Source organism: Haliotis rufescens, unplaced genomic scaffold, assembly GCF_023055435.1.
Source record: "Haliotis rufescens isolate VD_foot unplaced genomic scaffold, xgHalRufe1.0.p SCAF_57, whole genome shotgun sequence".
Lineage (NCBI taxonomy): Eukaryota > Metazoa > Mollusca > Gastropoda > Lepetellida > Haliotidae > Haliotis > Haliotis rufescens.
In genome coordinates, this window is record NW_025964301.1 from 1,386,981 (window position 1) to 1,409,804 (window position 22,824).

At 38.9% G+C, this 22,824-nt stretch overlaps 1 protein-coding gene across 5 annotated transcripts; it reads right to left on the bottom strand.

The window, feature by feature from the left end:
- Positions 1-4,529: 4,529 nt before the first annotated feature.
- Positions 4,530-21,450, bottom strand: LOC124137813 (sulfotransferase 1B1-like). Of its 5 annotated transcripts, none has more exons than XM_046504271.2 (7): positions 21,133-21,450; positions 16,329-16,515; positions 15,230-15,386; positions 9,564-9,733; positions 7,380-7,483; positions 6,287-6,467; positions 4,530-4,672 (listed from the first exon to the last, which is right to left on the bottom strand). In XM_046504271.2, the coding sequence occupies exons 2-7, from the start codon at positions 16,504-16,506 to the stop codon at positions 4,563-4,565; spliced, it is 900 nt and encodes a 299-aa protein (XP_046360227.1). In that variant the 5' UTR covers positions 16,507-16,515; positions 21,133-21,450; the 3' UTR covers positions 4,530-4,562. The 5 variants fall into 5 exon arrangements, with proteins under 5 accessions (XP_046360227.1, XP_046360226.1, XP_046360224.2 ...); XM_046504270.2 differs by lacking the exon at positions 21,133-21,450 and adding an exon at positions 20,905-21,073; XM_046504268.2 differs by lacking the exon at positions 21,133-21,450 and adding an exon at positions 20,891-21,072.
- Positions 21,451-22,824: the final 1,374 nt, after the last annotated feature.

Here is a 22,824-nt window from a genome sequence, read left to right on the forward strand (position 1 = left end):
GTGACTTTTCCTTAACCATAAACAATTAATCCTAATTATACATCTGTCCCCCTTTCTTGCATGTGACTTTTCCTTACCATAAACAATTAATCCTAATCACACATTCTGTCCCCCTTTCTCACATGTGACTTTTCCTTAACCATAAACATTTAATCCTTATCATACATTCTGTCCCCCTTTCTTGCATGTGACTTTTCCTTTTCCTTTCCCAATGTTAAATCATATATTATGATAACAAACACCTTGGTTATCAAAATATTAACATCAAATCAAACATTTTTGATGACTGTTATTTTAAGGTGAAACATTTAAATTGATTTTGTGATTTTTTGGATAGCAAACAATATTTTTCAATTTTGGTAAGAGTCACATCACCTCTTTTCACGTGAAGTTTTACGTCAATGACGTTTGTGGCCGGGTTATGGGTTTTCTTGCACCTTTTAGATCTTGATCTACATCAAGCAGATTTCCGAAAGCGCTCATTTTCATAGTAAAATAATATCACTGTCTTGATAAACCTGAGTACATCTTCAATAGTGACTGAGTTCCCTCGTATTAATGAAAATGCAGTCCTTTACAATGTCGCGAATATACATCATTATATTTATTTCAACTACGCGCTAACCAAACATTAACGCAACTGGGCTCCTGATCGTTTCACAAGAAGTAAATCGCGTTAAGCTTGCGTCGCGTACCCAAAGCGGGACCAGTTTAGCCAATAGTCACGCGATTCTCGCGAGATTCATGGCGTCGCCTTGACGACGGTTCACTCTCGATGAAAACGCTCATCGCCATTGCTGTCATTGAACTTGCCACACTCAGTATTCATCACTTGTCTACGTTGTATTGGGATCATGTCTACCTACGCTAATATGAACCAGTACGATAAAGGTATCTAGGTCTCATTGGTTCGGAAATTTCGTCTCATTACACCCTTATTTCTTTGTTTTATCCATGCATAGCAGTGCAACTCAAGTGCAACTAAAAAAAATAAATAGAATTTCAATAGGCCTAACATTTCGATTCTATATTTCAGTTTTTGAGCTGAAGTTGTTGCCATTTCTTTGACATTAAAATATTTGTTGAATTTATCTCGGAATCAATCTCATATAGGCTAAACCGCTGGCAAATGAATGTACACACTGAAAATTGGATTTGACAAAGATATCACACAAGTTCAAATGCGTTTTGAAAACGTTAAGCCTACTCGGTTGAAAATAGACGCCGAAACACTGCAAACTTTAGGTAAAACATACAACTATGATACCCGTATGAAATATATCACCATCTCAAAATCATTTATTGTTTGTTTCATGTTTAGCCACAATCAAACATGGGTGTATACGTTCTCTTGTCCGGCAGTTTAGATCACTGAACAACAGTTTCCAACAGTTGTAAATATAGGCTATCCGAAATGGACATAAGTTCAGTTGGCCGGCATAAAGAATACTGGGTCCCGAAGTATTTGTTTTTTTGTTAATTCCATTAGCTGTGACTATTCCCTGGCATATATATACAACCCGTGGCCAACCGCCAAATATACGAGACGTGCCGGTCTCTGCGTTTGATAACTAGCCCTAACGAATAGATCATCCCATTCACAACTCACATACACCATTTTACAAATTAATCTATGAGTTATTGCAAAGGACGATCATGCTCTGGTACATAAAAGACAGAGATTGTTCAAGTATACCTAGGATTGAAAAAAACATACAACATACGCTTTCAATTATTCTGCCTTACTTGGTCTGTTCCTGACCCTGAAATTACCAACATAAAAGTAGTATTCTGGTCCAACCTTCTCAGTTTCCAACATTCGTATGTTTACTATGAAACCCATAACCCCATGCAACCTTCAGATTCAATGTATTTGTTCACTATGATGAACTCTTCCAAAACCATCAACATACATGATGATATTTGGAACTGTTATCTGTACAGTACTTAAGCCACACGACATTAGTTTTCAGATTTTCAAAATTGTGACCCATGAGTCATTTTGTTTAAGATAGACTGGGGAACAAACGAAAGTATACCAGTTTGTTTTTTATGTAATTGAAAATTTACAGAACTGTTGTTAATTGTATTTATGTCTATTTAACTATCATCCATTCTTGCTAAAGCTTGTAACTAATAAATTTGTGCGAAAAGAGATTGGTTCAATGAAGATTGGGCTCAGAAATGTATTTGCAACCACATGACCCCTGCCATGTTTGAAGCGTTGTAGAATTGTGCTGAAAAAAAGCAAATTTATTGATTTTCAAATATAAGATGTCAAAGATACCCATCAGCAGTTGTGTATTATGCGAAATTATTATTTTTTGTTTTTAAAAGTTTTAAATCAAATTATATTTTTTTTATAACAACCATGTACACGCATTCTTTGACTGATGACAAAGTGCCAGTACAGTTCATTTATTGGATATATCATCGCAAATTTAAGACATCTTCAGTGGAACATCATAATAATGATAAAGTAAACTGAGACTTGCAGTGTTTTTTGGGTTTTTTTTGCTCCTTAGTTTATGTTTAAAAAAATTATAGTTAAGCAATCATAAGGGCTAGAAGACATTTTTCCCTTTAAGGGTTTTACTATATGTTATCATTATAATGACTAGTGGACAAATACTTTTAGTTTCTACCGCTGCCTTTTCTCCTATGTGACTTTTCCTTTACCATTAACAATTAATCCTAATCATACATTCTGTCCCCCTTTCTCACATGTGACTTTTCCTTTACCATTAACAATTAATCCTAATCATACATTCTTTCCCCCTTTCTCACATGTGACTTTTCCTTTACCATTAACAATTAATCCTAATCATACATTCTTTCCCCCTTTCTCACATGTGACTTTTCCTTTACCATAAACTATTAATCCTAATCATACATTCTGTACCTCTCTCTCTCATGTGACTTTTCCTTTACCATTAACAATTAATCCTAATCATACATTCTGTACCTCTCTCTCTCATGTGACTTTTCCTTTACCATTAACAATTAATCCTAATCATACATTCTTTCCCCCTTTCTCACATGTGACTTTTCCTTTACCATTAACAATTAATCCTAATCATACATTCTTTCCCCCTTTCTCACATGTGACTTTTCCTTTACCATGAACAGTTAATCCTAATCATACATTCTTTCCCCCTTTCTCACATGTGACTTTTATTTTACCATAAACTATTAATCCTAATCATACATTCTGTACCTCTCTCTCTCTCATGTGACTTTTCCTTTACCATTAACAATTAATCCTTATCACACATTCTGTCCCCCTTTCTCACATGTCTCTCTTCTTTGCTGTTGCACCTGTAGATCTGATCATCAGATTCCCCCTGAACTTTGATATCTGGGCCCCTCCCCGCCAAGTAGGTTGAATCGGGAATAATAACATCATGTTTGTTGACTATTTTATTTCACCTAAGTGCATATATTTTTAACACAATCTTTGCCTGAGATTTGTATTCTTGACACCATGGTACGTAATAAGTACTATCGATAGCTAGTGACACCAGGCAGTTCTGTTCACTGTGTCTTCCTCTCACATTTCTCTAACAGCATAACACTCATCCAATGCTGCTTGTAACATACACGTCCACCACTTTCTATCTCTGTCTATAAATTCTTCTCCACCTTCCCATCAGCGTGCTACGTGCAGATACTTCACCATCCTTGACCCCTTGTCTGAACTGCCCGCCTCCCACACCCCTACCCCCGTGTCCACCTCCGTGTCCCTCACCAGCCCCACCCTCCCTGATGCCTCCCACTTCGAAGAGATTGACCTCCACGAGGAAGTCACACAGCCCCAGTCCACTGTGAGAACCATCAGATCTCGTGTGACCGGCTTCTTCAGGAGTGTGTTCCGTGCTCGCAAGATGGACTTTGAATCAGTGACATCTTGTGACATTGTCTTATTTGGATCACAGTGCTCTTTACGTTTTGGACATTTTTGGACAATATATTTGGCGCTAATTAAATCTGTTGTTTTTTCGAATTTTGCATTTTCTCTCGTTTTCTTAGCTCACAAGGACAAGGTCCAAGTGATAATGTGGCATGATGTGTTGGTGACAATTAAGTGAGTGAGTTTGTTTTTACCCCGCATTTCAGTTATATTACAGCGTGTCAGCTTAATGAGGGAGGAAATCGCGAACTGATACAGGTCTCAAACGTTTACCGATTCAGTGAAACTCCCACGTGTTTGGTGCCGACAAAACCAGGAACAGAATCAGAGGAAAATAAACATATTTGTATACTTAATAATCGTGCGCATCAATCGGTTTTTTTCAAGTTCATCTCTTCAAATCAGGGGGAAACCTACGTAGAGAAAACCGCCCTGATACAGGGATGGAAGTTAACAAAGAACGTCTACTGGCCCAAATAGTGCTAACATATGGCAGCACCATCCAAAATGTTTGAAATTCTATTAGCCCGAAAACTGGTCCGTGCTAGGAGGATAGTGCCAATTTCCATCCCTGTTGATATAGCAGCTGATATAGCGGGAAGAGCACTCAAACAGAACGTTTTGAAGGTAATCCCAGTTTTAACTGTTAACTTTATTCAAACTGCATTTTCAATTTGGAATGTTTCATCTTCTCTCCATACACAGCATCAAATCTCTCGTTCTGGGCCACAGTGAACCAGTTCTTCCAGTCCCCAACTTCCCCTGAAACACACAAAAAATTCTTTTACTCACTTAAAACATTTACAGTCCTATTGAAATATCGCAAACAATCTCTTAATTGCAATCTTAGAACATTGTGGAAAAATGCATGATACACTCAATCACGGTGCAGATCCGAACATCAACGTTTCTGTGGACCATCTTCCTTTTTTCATATCCTGATATATATTTCATCTACTCTCTAGAACTGTATTCATAAAAAATTATAACCTCCATATATTTTTAATTCACTAAAAAGACATCCTCTTTAATTGAAACGCGCCACTAATCGGGTTGTGTGCACACTGTGTTCCCTAACGAAGGTTTAGGAAGTGTACCCCTACTGCATCATAGCCGTTCTATAATAGATTGTATGGTTTGAGGTACACGTATTCCGTACTGTGCTTCCGATAAATCTTTTTTAGCCAATGCTTTTGTTGGGCATGTCCTTTCATACACTGACCGGTATCTTTGCGCAATTTGTTGTCATCAAATACAACTCAAACTTAAGGCTTTAAGTCCGACGAAGTTTGGTGTACAATATATTTGTATTGCAAAAAGGTATAAAAAAACCTCTTTTAATATGACAAGATTTTTGTGATGACGATGACGCTGCAAAAAGTATGTATACTGGGATAAGCAGAGTAATAAAGTGGTATATAACTTTTCTCTGCTTGACTTGTAAAGGCGACCAATAAGAAGGAAATGAAGCTGTACATTACAATTTTGGATCAACATGCTTCTTAAAACGTTTATGTTGTATTTTCAACTTCTGGGATGACGAATGAAACTTACAAAATAGGGGCGGTCGGGTAACCTAGTGGTTAAAGCGTTCGCTCGTCACGCCGAAGACCCGGGTTCGATTCCCCACATGGTTACATTGTGTGAAGACAATTTCTGGGGTCCTCCGCCATGATATTGCTGGAATATTGCTAAAAGCGGCGTAAAACCATACTCACTCACTTACAAAATAATCGCAATAAATCCTTACAATTAAATATTTCCGTGACATATTAATCAATTTATATGGCAGATATATAACCACTTTACAAATTCAATAAAGAAGATCCAGAAATCTATCATGCCAATTCTGAAACTCTATATCCTTACATCTCTGGTTGAACAGATTAAGAAAGAAATTAACGTTACCACAATCTTGAGTAATCCAGACATATGAAGAACCTGTCTCTAACAGTAACGCACGTATATGAATGAAAGATCCAGTTTTTTTCAGCATGTTATAAGACGCCTTTGGGTGTCAATGCTTTTCCATAAATAGATGTCTACAAGGTAAGGTGAAATAGAGATTATTGCACTTATATAGCGACGTGTATGTGTGTGTGTGTGTGTGGCTGCTTGTACTAGTCCGGACTGATGCCGATTTATAGTGCTAGCACACTGAGATACCATGCCGCAGTTTAACATGAATACCCCACTCAGACACAGTTAACTGACTCCGAGCCGACCAGTCCTTGTTTCAGTCCCTTAATGCCGAGCGCCAGACAGGGTAACAATAAGGAACCATCTTTTAACGTTTTTTGGTATGACCGCGGAGGCGCTCAGATGTCTACAACAATACCCAAGGACTATCATGATATACATAAATGTTTGTGGTACCTTTCCTGTAGAAGCCCTCGCAGCCGGGTTTCCATATGTCTCGCAGAAAGTTTTCTTCCATATTATCCTTGGCCTGCTTGAGTTTCTTAAAACTACATGCTTCCACCACTCGTTGGCAGAACTCGGAACTTGCCGGTGCCTCAAGGAACTCCGACAGACGTTGTACATTTGATAAGGGATCCTGAAATTTGTGAGATACTTAATCAACATCTGAAAAAATTGCTAGTTGTTTTTATAGACGAGTTCCGAAGACTTGTGTAAACCAAAGACGTATTGCATCTATACATTGCATCTATATCACATTCTCTGTCAGTTTTATACAGTTCCAATTTGTAGCATATTTGAAACATCGAGAACTGGTTCAGAATAATAGCCCTCAAATGCTACTAGTCAAAGAGAACTACCATCATTGGATTTTTACTTGTCCTCAGCTTAATTTAGTAGTCTCGGGGTAGCGGACTAGGGAATATCCAAGGCTAGTGGGGGGGAGGTTATGTTACTAATAGTGTCTGTCGAACAGCGCCATGAATACAACACTGGTTGGAAAGTCAGCAGCCAGCATCACGATTATTGGATATATTGATGTAACAGTGAGTGGCTGCATTGGATTCAACTCAGCTTTCAACAGTATTTGAGATATTTCAGGATGTGTGAGCCGATAGTGAAGACGTGGACTTGAAGATAAAACGCACGAGCACGGGTATGGCGCTGAGTCTGCTGACAATCCAAGGGTTATAATCAGGGCTTATCAGAGGTTCGAATCCACGATCATAAAATCCTGGAATGCAACTCTGCGACGACCAAGACAACTGGACCGTCGATCTCCAAGATGTGTTGGTAATTTGGTAAATATAGCACCAGGCGATTCATTTCAGTTACACTTGCACATAACCATTTTTCTTATATTCTGTTGTCAAGATATTTTTAATCTGTCAGTTTCGACTTTGCAAAACGTCATTTATATAGTAAGAAATAAGTTTGCATAAGTTATAAGTTCTAAGTCAATCACCATTTTAAAAAGTTTTCATTATATGCAAGGAATGCTTGGCGTGAAAGAAAGTTTTATTTGAAATCTGGTAAACGAAATACGTACCTTTTTCATGTCTTCATAGTGCAAAGTAAATACGGGCATTTCCGAGCGGGCAGGGCGTGTTTTCTCCCAGTCTAAAACACTGTCGAACCAAGACCCACACCATACTGAAGATCATGAAACAAACCATCAAAATAATTAAAGTTAATGTCACAAAATGTTTCCGGCCTTTTCTCTTTCCCACTGACGTTTTAGGACTAGTTTTATTCCATATATAAGATGAGAGAATGACGTACGCGTAACAAGAAGTTGGTGTATGTTGTTTAAAGCTGAAGTCTGCATTACCCCAGCAGTATCGAGCGAGTTGTCAGTGGTCGAGTCTCGACCAGGCACACCAGCTAACAACGACACACGCAAAGCAAAGATTCAGATTCAAACGACCCCTTACACGGAAAAGCATGATTTAGGTTTCAGAATCAATATTGCTGGAAGAATTTAGAGGGGCATATAGCGGGAATATTGCTGAGTGCGGCGATACACAACAGACAAATCAGAGGTGACTATTCCCGGATCACAGGTATAAATCTAAAGCACTGAAATGTTGATTTCCTTTCAGTTGCGTAACGACTACGCAGCACAAAGATCAAGTGCATGCACATTAAAATCGATATTATAATAAAGTTTTAAAAACGTGTACTTGGTGTGTTCTTTTTTCAGTCGTTTGTTATAGCTACATGATCTCCGGACCTGAGAGGATCGGGGTAGAATAGGTCTTCAGCAACTCATGCTTGTCGTAAAAGACGACTATGCTTGTCGTAAGAGGCGACTAACGGGATCGGGTGGTCAGGCTCGTTGACTTGGTCGATGCATGTCATCGTATCACAATTGCGTAGATCGATGCTCATTATGTCAATCCCTGGATTGTCTGGTCCAGACACGGTTATTTACAGGCCACCGTCAAGTAGCTGGATTATTGCTGAGTGCGGCGATAAACAACAAACAAACAAACATGATCTTTGCTTAATTTACAGATCGACCCAGCTACCAGTGTGGAACGTTGATGAAGTGGTTCAATATTCTCGTGTTTGCTTCTTGCATTAGTTTTAGAGGATATCTGGGTTTGATAACAATGATCAAACTGTTCTTCACGTACAAGGCGTAATGTCCAGAACGTGGTATATATATATATATCTTACATATGCTTACTTTTTCTTCACCCCTCGGTATGTCACCTCATGTCAGGGTTTACAATCGCTGGTAATCCCTCGTAGAAATGGTTTCTCCAACTTATAAACTGACTCATCCCATAGACAACGTTTTTAATTAAAAACGTATTTGTCACAAAGTGACGAAATGTCCCCCGCCTGTATATACACCATAGTACCAAATATGAAGACAATCCAGCGATTAGTTCTTGAGATATCGCGGCAACACCGTTTTCCAACTCCAAAAGCAGATTTGCCGGCTGTGACCTTGAAAATGGGATCAAGGTCATCAAAACCGACTGGTGTCTGCGGTGTCTGTATATACACCATAGTTTCAAATATGAAGACAATCCTGCGATTAGTTCTTGAGATATCGCGGCAACACCGTTTTCCAACTCCAAAAGCAGATTTGCCTGCTGTGACCTTGAAAATGGGGTCAAGGTCACCAAAACCGACTGGTGTCTGCGGAGTCTGTATATACACCATATTTCCAAATATGAAGACAATCCAGTGTTCAGTTCTTGAGATATCGCGGCAACAAACTGGTGGGACGTACGGACGGACGTACGTACGTACGTACGGACGGTCGTGAATACTATATCCCCCGCTTCGCGCTTTCGCGCGGCGGGGGACAATAACTGTAATAAAAACTCTCAAATGTATAACCTGTATCGGAGATGAAATATCGCCTGCAGTCGTGAACTCGGTTCAATGAAACCGGTGACCTCAGCACGTGGGTTTCGCAACGGTGCGAAATCTGCACGTGCGTCTCGTAGGCTGTTCGTAGTTTTTGTTCTATCAAGGGTTCTCAATGATTGTAAGCCCTCCTGTGAGGTGTTACCACAATTTCAAAAACTCCATATCGAGTTACACAAACAGCCAGTAGGTTTATAAGTGGACTACGCACGACCACAACGGTGAGGATATTGTGTTCATTCCTTATGCTTCTCTGTGCTGAATAACAAGTGTGCACCATAAAGCAACATCTAGTGGGACTTTACACCCAGTAGGTGTGACTGGTAAGGAAACTATTCTAACTAACCGTTTCCCTGAAGATAGGCGTCAAGGAAGTCGTCCCAAGTCCCGTTGTACACCCAGTTATCCTTGTTCATTCCCCAGACGTGGTGGTACAAGGACACTGCCACATCCTTGGGGTTCCTCAACAGGTAGATGACCTTGGTTCTCTTGGACACGACCTCTGACGGCAGGAATCTGGAATTGATCGCCAGGGATTTAGTTAGATCAGCTCCAGCTGATACCGATATTCGGCCCATAGTCTGCAGGAAAAGTCAATTAAAAATTCCCTAATTTTCTATTCGTGTTAAAGCCCCAACATCCGATCAGCCTAATCGGGGTGCATGCGCAGTAAATATTTTACGTATAAGGAAAATGGGCGGAGCTTACTATTTATAGTAACCCACGTGTCTCAATCTAAAATACATGTGGTAATCGGCAACAGGTGAACACCATTATGCACATCATCGTAGGTAACAAATTAACGTTGTTAATCTATTAAAATCATTTAAAAAATTTTTACCTACGTTTACTCGAGGAAAATGGCGACATAGTCCTTCCAAATCTGATCCCACATGTTGTAAGTTTTCCGTTTGAGGACTTTGGTCTCGGCCTGACGTCTTGGGTTTCTAGCATCCATGACATATCTTGATGATGTTGTTGGTCTATTTACGTGTTCATTCCAGTCTAATACTGCCATATTCGTCCGAAAACGATAAACATCGTCAGAAAAATTAATTCTTTTGTTATGATATTGTAGCAGTGAATTGTTGAAACTTTCAACAAAAAACGTGTCCATACAATGAACGTAGTCGTCGGTATGTTTATACACAACAGTATTTTTCAAAGCTTGACACAGAAGTAGCTCAGCCTTTGGGTCACAAATAAGTGTTTTGGATGATTCATAGTGCGCGTCTTGTCTACATCTCGACGTTTCTGAACAGTTATTATGGATATCCTTGTAATGATTGACCACATTCATAATATTATCGCGGAGCTTGTTGGCATCTTGATCGCAGTTCCTAATGCACCAATAAAAATGAGTCTTGATACTTCCTGCTTTGTCCGATAACTCGCGATGCCACGTCACATCCTCTTTGTATTTTGGACCCAAACACACACATTTAACCTCCTTTGTAACATTTTTCGTAGCATGCCATGTGTCATTTGTTGACGTTGTATCAGGGCGCTCCTCCCTGATAAATTTATTTATGACCGAATTCCTGTCATGACAATGTAATTTCACATGTACTCCGACACCATTGTCAACACTATCAAGATATTCATAGATACGCTGAGTTCCAATAAGTTCGTGTTTTTGTGTGCAGGCATTGTCTACTTTTGATACAGTTTCCGTCCTGATAACTTTGTGAGTGTTAGCTCCAATGCAAACAACATCAGTAAAACGGGAGTTTTTCCGTGTGGCATGGCGAGCGTCAGTGAGAATATTAATTCCATCCATATTCGGGTAGGTCACAATTTCTTCTAAAAGTGCATCCTCGCATGATTCACGACTTAAATCACAAACGACTTCTTTATAGTTTGAAAACATGTCAGATATGTAAGCTGAACCAAGTCTTCCAATGTCAGCTGCTTTCGCAAATCTGTCGTACTGATTGGGTAACATTCCAGACACAAGGTATCCATGACACATGCGAGAGTTTACCAAATATTTATTACCAAGATAGGGTGAACTGGGCCATATTATCACATGATCTTTTTCACATCTGAAAGTAACATAGGCAACATGTCCAATCATTTTCATGTCCAATTTCTGAGCAGGAAACGAGCATGACAAACTGTGCGAATAAAGTCGACCACAGAGCTTTTCAAGAGCATTTTCAGAGGCACAAAACATCTTTTGATTGCATTCATCCGTATTTTCACACTTGCAGAATGAAGAATCACGCGTAAAAGATTCGTCAGTAATATTCCCATCGTTTGCATCATCTGTTAAAACGTTTGCACGGACTGGATCGATATTTTTCTCAATAAAATATGAGAAAGTATTATCGAGAAGTTGTTTGTTTGTCACAAGATTAGGGTTCCCTTCTCCAAGAAAAGTTTTGATTTTCTTCGCTTGTTCATAAATGAAATCAATCTCGTCTCTGTTTTCAGCTGAAAAGTTAATTTTTCCTTGTGGTGAAGTTTTTCTCTCCGAATTTCTTCGTTTCACAGCTTCTGGATTGTCTTTTGAATATTTTCTCTTAATCCCGTTACTATCGCTTAACATTCTAGCAATACCTGCCATTTTTAACAATATTCGTCACTCTAGATCTACAGATCGGTTGCATAAAATCAGCAGACAACAAATAGAGAAAAGCGGGAAATTGGGCGTGGCTTATGTAACCCATAGGGGTGTGACAGGTGACTTTCGCTTTTGATAAGAGTTTAACTTTGAGACTTTTTCGAGAACCTAACTTGAGTTGCATATATATTGTTTATATAATACAAAATTGGTCGGTTTTGATTGTTTGAATGCAATGAATGCCATTAACCCTCCAGACCAACACAACCCATCCAACCCGTCGTGTATTAGACTACCCACCAACGCTTGGGTCACGCGACATAAGAAACAGCTGACCAAAACAACGCGCTACCATTATTTTGAGGGTTGTAGAGGGTGCTTTTCATAAGTTGAAATTTTGATTTATGACGACTAGCCATGCCTAAATATGCTTATTTGTAATGTGAAATGATACTTATTCACGGTAAATAATGAAACATTCCTTAAATCGCTACAAATCGTATATTCATCAAACTTTTTCATGATGTGTAATATATCTTTCATATAATGAGCGCTTCCAAATTCTATCGGTTTCTAATGGGTGTTACAACCAAGAAAATTTTGACAGGTCGCTTTCACGTTCGTTCACTGCTTATATATTTCAACGCTTTCATGATGTCATCCAAGTTCACTATTACACTAAATGTTGATGAAATGCAACAAGAAGCCATTCGAAGTTTATTCAATTACTCGGGATGGGATTACGATGCCGCAGTGCAGGACGTTTCGTCGTGTGATGCCAGTGTTCAGACGCGGGAAAGTGATGCAACGATTGACGAAGCCATGGAAGACAAGTTGAGTGATGCAAGTGTAGATGTCACCGGTGAAGAAGATTCGTCAGAGAAACCCCCTACTTTTATTGATGCTGGGGATGAAGTGAACGTTTTAGATTGTGATCTGAATGTCAGTATCGACGATCGTTTCCAGGAAATTCAGGAATGTGAATTTTGTTTTTGCCGCCCGTGTGTGACAACATTTCCTCAAAGATGGCTTGGCCGAGGCTCCGCCCCTCACGACAGAAATAGTGGGGTTCGCAGGACTATTTACAAGAACTATTGGTCGATGTTGGATAGACGAAATGCATGGAGGAATCCAAGGTATCTTTCCAACAAGACAAGACTGTTGAATCGTGACCATTTGGACGAAACTGTTGTTTGTGTGCGCCGGGAAATTATGCCCAATTGTGTTTTGAACCATGTTCGTGGATTATATCCAAACATTCCTAATCGGGATTATATGGGACATAGGTGGTGGTAGTCCTCAAAACTCTTTCCAAGAACTGTTGGACGATGTTGGACAGAAGGAATGATTTGAGGAATCATCGAGGGATCTTTTCAAGACTGTTGACTCGTGACTGTACGAAACTGTTGATGATAATTCGGACTAGTGTGCGCCGTGAAATTATGCCTGATTGTGTTTTGAATCATGCATGTGCTCGTGGATTCAAATACATTGTATATTCTGAATATGGATTTTATGGAACATACGTGGTGATAAATATGCTAAATAAGTTGAAAGGTAAGACGCCTCCTGAAGTAAACATCGACTATTCATAACCTGCATATTTCTATAAACAAGCACTGTCTACATATTTCAAATTGATCATCTGATTTGTAGAAATCGAATCAAGAATTACTTCATATTGTGTATATGTGTAAACTGTTATATTAACATGTCCACCAAAGATGATAGATTTGTGTATAAATAAACTACATATTGTCGACATTATAACTTTTATTTATTTTGTAAAAGTTAATTTGCATAGTCCCGTTTACAATGTTTTCGCCAAATGCGGTGCACAAAACAGTCGTAAACTGTATGGGTATGTGTTCATTGTGGTACTGAACTTAACGTCTTTGTAATGCCATTTGGTAGTTTCTTGGCAGTTTCGTTGCAAGTAAACAAACACTTCGAGAAGTTGTGCCATGTGCGAGTTCGCCACGTGGTTTACTATAATTAGATTCGCTCGCGCAGTAGATGTCAGCTGACCGAAGGCTAACTCCTCCCACTTCTGTTGTTTCACAGACGACTGGATTTTTTACAACCAAACATCAGATCGAATGTAATATTTTTTTATATCGTGTGACTTTTGTTACACTGACTGGTGTAGGGCAAATCTGTCTGCCAAGATTTGGATGTGAATGTTGTCTCGTTCTTTAGTTATTCAAGATTTTGGGTCACCGATTACTGGCTGACCGATCATCGCAACGTCTGTCAAACACTAAGATCTCGCAAAATACCGCGCTATTTATAGTCCGGTTGGGACTTTAATAGAGTAATAACTAAGCTGACTTGTATTTCACTGAAAGCAGGACCATTAAAGACCAAGAGGCTTTAACTCATAATTTACATGACTGTATTGGGTTTAATTTTAAAATTCAATGTTAAAATACCTTTGAAATTAAGAAAATGTTAACTTAAATAAGTCCCAGATTTAAACAAACAAGTATTATTTTTCCAATTTAGTTGTCATCACTTAGTTTGGAATCCACGATTAAACCCTGCAGTGGATGTTTCATTGGCTAATAATTGAAATCTATAGACCATATCTATATTGCTGGGATTCCATGATTTCTAGCAAAGGTATCCACGTTGTAATACGTGTATAGTTTGAAACTCATGTCTCTGTCCCTAAAGTTTGACATGAATCTAACTTATCAGGTCTGCCAGAATAGCCCAAACCTGCACCCTCTTCACAGGAATTTCTTGATTTCATATTTAACATATGATATTATAACACATTAATTGCAGTTCCTTGTTAGGTTTGTTATCCCAATCGCCAATATTTCAGCAAAATGAAGACTGCCTGTAAATATTCGAGTCTGGACCAGATATTCCAGTGATTGATGTTATGAGCAACGATCCACGTCGTTGGGGTACGTTGACACACAATTAACGCGCAAGTCGACGAGACAAGACCACCCGATCTGTTTGGTCACCTCTTACGACCAGCATATACAGTAAACTACGGTTATACTCAAAAGCTTCGTTATAGCCGTAGTTCGTTATAAGCATATATACCGCAAAAATACAGCAACTGGACGGGGCCAAGAAAACAGTTCGTTATATACATCCGTTCATATTAAGCTTGTTCGTTATGAACTAGTTTGCTGTATAGGTTGCTGTTGACCAATTCTAACCTGATTCCCGACTGCGGAGAGTAGAGACTTTAAGAGGAAGTAGAACGTTCATTCCACGGAAATAAATATGCTTCAATCTGTTAAGGTCACTACCTGAACGGGCGGTCGGGTAGCCTAGTGGTTAAAGCGTTCGCTCGTCACGCCGAAGACCCGGGTTCGATTCCCGACATGGGTACAATGTGTGAAGCCCATTTCTGGTGTCCCCCGCCATGATATTGCTGGAATATTGCTAAAAGCGGCGTAAAACCATGCTCACTTACTCACTACCTGAACGCCATGTGTGTGTTGAGGAGTCTGGGTGACGTCAGAGCGTCCAGCACCGCCACTTCCTTAGACTCAATGAACTGGTGTTCCTTGAGCTGCCGGATGTAGTCTGTACTTCCGGCCACCAGCATTCCCGCCACCTCCCACATCCAGTGTGTACCTAAACATGGATATGTAACTGTTTTCACCTGAACATGAATATGTAAATGTCTACCATATATAACACGCCCTAGGGAGTGAGTCATCTTCACGCAAATTGAAACAACATTTCAGTAGCTGCAGATCCTAGACGTTTAAAATTTTCGATCCTAATCAGGGCGAATCTGTGATTTAAACCCTTGACCATCGGATCCTGGCACGCCCATGGGACGCAAATCAGAACAGCGAATTTCTGTTGTGATTACACTCCAGACTGTAAATGAGTGTGTAATTACATGCTGTTTCACGCAACTGTCAGCACCTTATATCACATTATTATTAATTTTGTTAATTATGAATTCTCACATACCGTACTTTCCAGTTTATCTAATTCGAGGAGATTATGTAAGTCACAGAGTCTGAACAGATATGATTTTCCATAAGATTTGCCTTGAATAAGTCGGCTTTAAATCTGAGTCGTGTATTAAAATATCTGCTTTCTTATTTTCTATCAAGAGTTGTTAAAAATGTGGAGATTGAAAGATTAAACTTGTTTCGTTGATTATTATCAGTAAAGCTCCGTCATTATCATACTTAAGCGGGAGGGTGGCCCATTCGTGCAGAGTTGCGTCCCTTGGGCACACCAGAATGATGGTGGGTTCGAATCCCGGTTCGCCCCGATTATGTTTCTAGGTTAGTCAACACCATACCCGTGGTAAACGTCTGAGATCTGCATCACTTCGCGATTTCCTCCCACATTATTCTGGAACCCTATGATATAACTGTAATACTGTTCAAAGCGGCGTTAAACCCAGCTCACTCCCTCACTCATTTAAGCGGACACACCGTGGTATAACTATTATTGTCAAAAACGACGTTAAACCAAAGTCACACACTCTAATCAGTGATCTTTCGACATGACGTCTTTAATAGTTGTTTTATTTCTGCAAGCATTGTCTCAAACCTGACTTAGCGTAGCCCACTATGATGACGTCATCGTCCCTTATGTTCATTTTCTTAATGTTCTCCAAGTGCGTGGCAAATTCGACATCGAGCGGGAAGGGCGGGAAATAGTGGCCGTCAATACAGTGAGTGTATACAGAGTTACCGCCCTTGTCTGTTAGCTTCTTCAGGGAAGACATTTTGGAATGCTGCAAAGAAACATTATGTTTACATTATATCTATGTATTTCAAAACTATACGCACTTGAAAGTTGGAATATGTTTTGCATGCTCTGTCAATATGTTGAAAATCTCGAAATAAACTGACGAGCAAAAAAGCATACACTTGAAAATTTGATTTGACCAAAACATTACAAACGTTATCAAACCGTTACAAGGCTGAAAACAGTTACCGAAACACAGCAAACGTAAGGCCCAAAACACATCTATGATACCCGTATCAAATACATCACCATCGAATAGCCATATCTTGTTTGTATCATTTTAGTCACCATTAAAAGGGGCACTGATATAAAGCAATTCCCCGGGACTGGTTGTTGCCTTTGTTATTGTTTTTTCCCGTGAGTACCCGGATGATATAGCAGAAACCTAGACTAGTTCGCAACCTGTGCTGCGCAATTCGTAAGCGCATTTGTCACTTTTATTGATAGTATAAGGGCGTATGGTCACATCGATCAACAAAAAGGAAATAATAGAGAAATGTAGGTATCTTTGTGGGTAGCATCGGTAATGGTGACGAAGTTTTGTTAAGTCACTTGCTTGGTAATTGTGCGATTTTCGTTTACACTATTTTGACTTGCAACACAAAGAAAATATTTCTCCTGAGCATTGCTTATTTTATCGTGTTTATATTTTTACAGTCAAAATGTGCACAATTTTCACTTAGGAAATTTATTAAACGCCTGAATATTCAGTTATATTACAAATTGACTGAAAAATATGTGCATCTGTATTATGACAACGAATTCAAAACATTTTTATGTTTAATAATGTCCATGTCAATAATGTTTTAATGTCAAGTCTCAAAGGTCGGCTGAGAAAGCCCACGTGACAACTATTTTCATATCAACAACAACAACAACAAACGTTTATTTCGCTTCAAGGTCATAGCTATGACATATTGAAGGTACAAATGGAAATTTATGGTGACACGAGGCAGGAGACGGACGTGTGTCAACTATACGTTTAACTGCAACAGACTCATAAATTTAATTAAACATCTTGAGGATTTCTTTTACAAACTGTGCTAGTTTTCTTTGTTCTAATACACTTTCAGTATTTAGTAGCATATCAAGTGTAATCGTACTAGGTCTTGTAAAGTAATTCTTTTGAATATATTGCTTACGCAAGTTATGCAGAAAAGGACAAATTAATAGATAGTGATATTCGTCAGCTAGGTCATGTTTATTACAGTGACTACAAATTCTGTCTTCTCGTGGTATATTTTCCCATCGCCCCTTTTCTATTGGTAATCTATGGTTTGTGGATCTTATTTTAGTAATCGGGATACTGAGTCTTAAGGGTAGCGACAGCAGATAATTTTCTAACTGGATTTTATGTTTAAATATTCGGTAAAATACTGCCTTGGGAGAGTTGTTTATCCAACTTGTCCAAGTCTGGCTGGACTGATCAAAGATACGTTGTTTAATAACACATTTTAATACGTTTATATTTGGCATGAATTGTTGGGTCCATATAAAACTAAGGCCTAATCCATCAAATAGTCCTTTAACATATTCGAGCCAGCTGTATTTATGGTTACCAGAGTCTGCAAATAATATATTATACATAACAGTACACAATTTCGTTGGTTTATTATAAATTATCTTAGACCAGTAAGTCAAAATTCTTTGTTTAATTAAATCCGTAATAGGGGTTCTTCCAAGCTCTCCATATAAAAAATAGTGGGGTGTGCTTTTTTTTACCCTTAGTATATATTTTAAGAAGTCCGTGTGAACCTTTTCTATCATATCTAGTTTACCAAATCCCCAAATTTCGGAACCATATGTTAATATAGGCACGATTGTTTGATCAAATAATAATAGCTGGCAGTCTATTGGTAAGTCAAGGTTTCGTATTCTAATATATAGTAAATGCATAGCTTTTCTAGCTTGAGCCACTAACGACATCTTGGCTGCTAGGAAGTTTCCAGTTCGTTTAAAAACCAGACCCAAGTACTTATATTGATCTACTACTTCAACAACATTATCGCCTATCTTAAACACATCATTGTTTTTTCTTGATCCAAATACAACCACCTTAGTTTTATCAATATTAATATTAAACTTCCACTGTTTACAATATTCATAAAAAACATTCATGTTATTTTGAAGGTCATAGGCGTTATCTGCAAGTATAATAGTATCATCTGCATATAGCAAAACAATAATGTTTTTACAGATTCTATCTACTTCAACTTCCGATATAACATCAATACCTTTACACATTTTCTGTTGTAGATATTCTTCAAGGTCATTTAAGTACAGGGCAAAGAGAATTGGCGATAGATTTTCCCCCTGTCTAACTCCGATATCACTAGAGAAAAACGATGAATTTTCACCATTAGCAACAATACACGACTTTATGCCTTGATACATGTTGAATATGATCTGGAAGCATTTACCTTGTACATTTGTCGACGGTTCCTAAAAAAATCCATTGAGTTAGATAACAATGAGCAATTAACCAACGTATTATCAGTTAACCCTTTGAACAAAGTATGTTGTTTTTATAACGGCACTTCACGCAAGGATATGAGTGTATTCCCTTTGTTTTAGTAAACCTAGACATGTAAACACTCACTTTTGAGATATCCACCGTGCAAGATAACAGTGATTAATCAATCAATGTATTTTCTGTTAATCCTTTGATGACTACGAACGAACGGCTGATTTACAACAAAAGTAAATCAACTGATCATTCATCTCTTGCTAGGCTGCCACGTGCATATTACATAACACACATTTCACCTCACTTCAAACCTGGATTTAGATTGAATAATTACCCCAGACACAATAAATGCCAAATGGGAACCTTCGTCAAGTATTCGGAGTGGTGCTACCACTAATTGTACCTGTAATAAATTCATTAACTGAGCATCATGTGAATGACGACAAATACACAGGTATAGGGTTATACCAGAAAACGTGGATGACAACATGAGAATCGTATTATCGACGCAATCCGAAATCCGAAAATGCTTTCACTGCACGGATACTTTTACTATAACAATTAGGGGTATTTCCAAATGACGACAACCGATGAGCTCCGCCGTTTTTTTTGTCTGTTTGTTTAGGCTGAAGAAATTAACAAAGGCAACAACCAGTCCCGGGCAATTGCTTTAGATCAGTGCCCCTTTAAACATATGCATGAGAATACCTTTTTGCCGGCACTCAACTATGTACAAGTTGATAAAACACGAGCCAATCGCCCGCAATTACTGTAAAGATAACTATAACTATAACTATAACTATATATATATACACAAGTATGATCCAATTGCAGAAGAGAGTGCTCAATACAAAGTAGAGCATAAATACAGATTTGGATACACTTCCCTAATATCATTTTGCAACTCGAGTTTCACGCACCCATGGTATTGCGTGCGATCATCAGGCATAATGAAACATGGTTTTTAGGTTATACTTACATATATATTCCAGCACACCCTAATGCAGTAAGCACTAGATGTTCAATTACATAAAATGCATATTCGTAAATGTGTCGCGAAAACACAATCACCAATTCGTCACCACTCACCCTTTCTGTAACCTGCCTGCAAGAAGACACGTCCCCCCTATCCTTGAATGTTATGTGCGAACTATACGACAAACCAATCAAGTACTTCGGTCAAAGAATCCCTCAGAGATAATTTTTGATGGCCACGAGAGGCGCACGACATTCGTGACCAACTCGTGTTATTCCGGGACAAGCCGAATAGCGACTCGTGCCCCTCTCGTGGCCAATTTGCGACTGGGTTCCGTCTAAGCGCAAACGGACATAAGTAAAAGAATTGTCAACTCGTTGCGTAGTGATTCACGTATATTTCCCCAATGTCATATATATTCCAGATGTTATTTAAAACACATCGTGACTTACGTTATTTTTTACAGTGTGACTGAACACATTTAACTGTACCTAGGGTATATCATTAGATGCAAGACATGGGTAAAATAAATAATTAATCCCTCGAGATTCTTTGATTCTTGATATCATACACGCATTCTGATTGGATTGTCGTATTTTCGCACATAACTTTCTTCTATAGGGGGACGAGTCTTCTTGCAGGTTATGCAAAGGGGCGAGTAGTGACGAATGAGGGGCACGAGTCGCTATTCGGCTTGTCCCGGAATAACACGAGTTGGTCACGAATGCACAATCACCATGTTCTATCTAAACACAGAGTCTCGGTCACAATGTGTACATCTAATCTTCGTCATTTCCACTGTTATCTTGTCTGCATTAACCTATATTATGCCATTACAATATATAAATAACGCACTAATGGACTCCTATGTCACTGTGAATCGTGTTGTTACAGTATATGCAAGTCAGTGATGCTCACTTCTCTATACCTACCGTCGTGGGCGTTCCAGGTATGCTGACCACACTTTCTATTCGTTTGAAGGTTGTGCGTGTGTCCCGACCGATTTCGCCTGTGTTTACACACAGTCATCAGACGGATACAAAGATAAGGGCTCCGTCAACGTAGATATTTGTTCGTTTGTTGTTATTCGATCGAGATCACGACGGCCTGTAAAATACTGGGTCTTTAGCAACCCATATTTGTCTGAAGAGGCGACTTACCGGATCGGGTAGCCAAGATGGGGTCCTACTGTCAAGGCGACATCACGGCCGAGAAATCCACCTTCATAATTCCTACTCAGACTATCGCCGAAACAGGAAATGAACGTGTTACGGGTCTATTATTCCCTCAAGTTGTGGTTATAAAATTATGACAAGCACGTGCATAGACAGGGAATTATCTGGGAGAACAGCGATATCAACTTTTCAGTCACAAACCCACGGGATTTTTTTTTTTTTTAATTCTCAGCAAAATACGAGAGTAATCGGCAACCACAGTCAAGAATAGCGCCATTTTTTTCGTCTCTGGATTGATGAAGGGGGTGTTCTCGGCCGTGATGTAAGGTCATGTCTTGACTGTATGACCCCCTCTCGGCTATGGGTCGAGTGGTTAGGTTCGCTAACTTGATGTATGCACAGCCTCGTATCCATATTGCGTAGATCCATACCCATGATATCAATTACTCGACACTGAATTATTTAATTGGTTGGTTGGTTTGTTGTTTAACGCCACACTCAGCAATATTCCAGCTATATGACGGCAGTCTGTAAATAATCGAGTCTGGACTAGACAATCCAGTGATTGATATCACGAGCATCGTTCCACGCAGTTAGGATCGATGACAATCAACCAAGTCAGCGAGCCTGGCTACCCGATCCCGTTAGTCGCCTCTTACGACAAGCATGGTCGCCTTTTACGGCAAGTGTGGGTTGCTGAAGACATATTCCACCCCGGATCTTCAGGGGTTTTATTATTTTAGTGCGGCGTTAAACAGCAAACACATTCATTTAAGTACATTTCTGCTCTTGAAGGCACGTGAATACAACATAGCAGATTTTAGCCTAAATCTTGATCATTTGCGGTTGCCATAAAGCGATTATAGAAAATATGTCTTTTATGTCACCATGTTTCCTGACAACAAAATGTAAAATGTAAGTCACCGTTTTATTGGCAAAAGTGTATTTACAACGGATGTACATTTAGTATTAGATTGTTTTTTCCTAGAAACTGTATAATAACTTTTGTCCCGTTACTTTCACCTTGTCTTTATTTACACACAAAAGGTAAATTTACTGAGTCGAAATCAAATCAACGGCATCAATTTTAAACATATTTATGGAGCTGTCACATTAGTTTGTAAACTAAATATTGATTCAGTAAACCACAACGAACAGAAAACGGCATAGTTTTGAACGAGTTATCCCTTTAAAAGAAGTATCGACGTGTTGAGACGACCCCGTGAGCATGGTAAAGGGAGGTAATATATAGCGCTGCGTTTGAGTAGCCTCCCTTATGCTGTATTCACCAAGCCAGACGACACATCTACATCACATTGATTAAGATCACATTTTAACAAAGCAAATCGAGGAAGTATTTCCTGTTTCAGACAAAATAACTTTATGTGCCGTTTTAACAACTATTTATTGAGGATTACGCTACATAATTAAAAACAGTACATTGATTCTCCAAATACGGTCAAGAAAACTGCCGGGCAAAGTAAAGCATGACCATGTTTGATGATGGCTAAAAATGAAACAAACAAGAAATCGTTATTCGATGGTGATGAATTGATTCGGGTATCATAGTTGTGTTTTGGACCTTAAGTTTGCAGTGTTTCGGGGACTGTTTTCAGCCTAGTGAGTGAGTATTGTTTTACACCTCTTTTAGCAATATTCCAGCAATTTCGCGGCGGG